Source organism: Hyaena hyaena, unplaced genomic scaffold, assembly GCF_003009895.1.
Source record: "Hyaena hyaena isolate Hyena2069 unplaced genomic scaffold, ASM300989v1 scaffold_3966, whole genome shotgun sequence".
NCBI lineage: Eukaryota > Metazoa > Chordata > Mammalia > Carnivora > Hyaenidae > Hyaena > Hyaena hyaena.
In genome coordinates this window covers 167-1,608 of record NW_024084581.1, presented here as the reverse complement: position 1 = coordinate 1,608, position 1,442 = coordinate 167, and the positions used below count along the sequence as shown (strand labels likewise).

General features: G+C 40.8%; 1 protein-coding gene across 1 annotated transcript; it reads right to left on the bottom strand.

Annotated features, from left to right (window-relative positions):
• Nucleotides 1-5: 5 nt before the first annotated feature.
• On the bottom strand, nucleotides 6-749 carry LOC120227789 (putative olfactory receptor 2B8; the record flags this gene model as incomplete). The annotated part of the gene is made up of 1 exon (XM_039225820.1): nucleotides 6-749. A coding segment is annotated over exon 1 (744 nt), but the record flags the coding sequence as incomplete, so codon positions are not given.
• Between the last annotated feature and the right edge of the window lie 693 nt (nucleotides 750-1,442).

The window sequence follows — 1,442 nt, the reverse complement described above, 5'->3', positions numbered from 1 at the left end:
ACCACCAGCAGATGAGACCCACATGTGTTGAATGCCTTCTTGCGACCCTCGGGAGATTGGATCCCAACCACTGCCCTGACAATGTTGATGTAAGAGAACAGAATTAATCCAACAGGTATAACTTTTATGATCACCACAGCGGCATACATCTCGACTTCGTTGGTCCATGTATCAACACATGATAATTGAAGCATAGCAGGTACCTCACAGAAGAAATTTTCTACCCGATATTGACCACAGCGAGGTAACAGGAAAGTCAACACTGTTTGCACCAAGGAGTTACTGAAACCTGTTCCCCAAGCCACTGCCGCCATTTGTTGGCAAAGCCGAGAATGCATGATAACTGTGTAATGGAGAGGCTGGCAGATAGCGACATAACGATCAAAGGCCATTACTGAGAGAAGTATGCACTCAGTGGATCCTAAGCCAAGGAAGATGAAAAGCTGAGCTATGCATCCTGTGTAGCTGATGTTTCTCTGGTGGCTCTGTATGTTGACCAGCATCTGTGGGACAGTGGAGGTAGTGTAGCAGAGGTCCAAAAAAGAGAGATTAGCCAGAAAGAAATACATGGGCGTGTGGAGTCTGGGATGAAGGCGGGACAAGAAAATGATGGCTGAATTTCCAAGGAGGGTCATTATGTAAAAGGCGGAGACAGCCACAAAAAGAACCATTTCTAGTCTGGGCCATTCAGAGAAGCCCACCAGAACAAAGCCATTGGGATGAGGAAAGGTGTTGTTGAATCTTTCCATCTGGGTCCCTGCTTGCTGGGAACATTCAGAATCCTGAGAGCTTGATTGTCCTGTGGTTAGAAGTCAGCGCTGACTCGGGGCCTATAAGCGACACAAGAGCTGGGCAGGGGATGCCGAAACAGAGAGAGTCAGTAACATATTTCATTTTATTACTTCAACAAGAACAATGAGAATTAACAGTTACATATCTGTATCTTAACAACCATGTTTTAATCCAGGACCTTCATTTAGCAACCTCATAGTTTGCTAAGTGGAGGTATTACTATGGTCTGGATAGTAAAGAGATATTACTAGTTATCTGTTACAGAAGGAGGGTATCAAATCTATTAGGATTGGGAGAAACTTTATTGGAACTTCAATAAATCTCTAGTTTACTCAACGTTTTCTAACTTAATCCGTTTCAATTCATTTTTCTTGCTGATTTTTAATGGATTTCTATTATAGCATGTGAAAATTAACCACCTTCTAAAGGCACTATCAGAGAAGGTAAATTCTCCTTTCTTCTGATAATTAAGTCATTATGGCTAAAACTCCAAGTACCAAAGGTAATACACTCATGGAATTGATTTATCATGATATTTAGCCAAGGGATAATTAGTAGGAGTTTACATAGCTAGGGATAATAGCACAAAAAAATTTCACTTAGTTTAGTTATGTCAAAAACATATTTATATTTGTATCAAATATCATGAA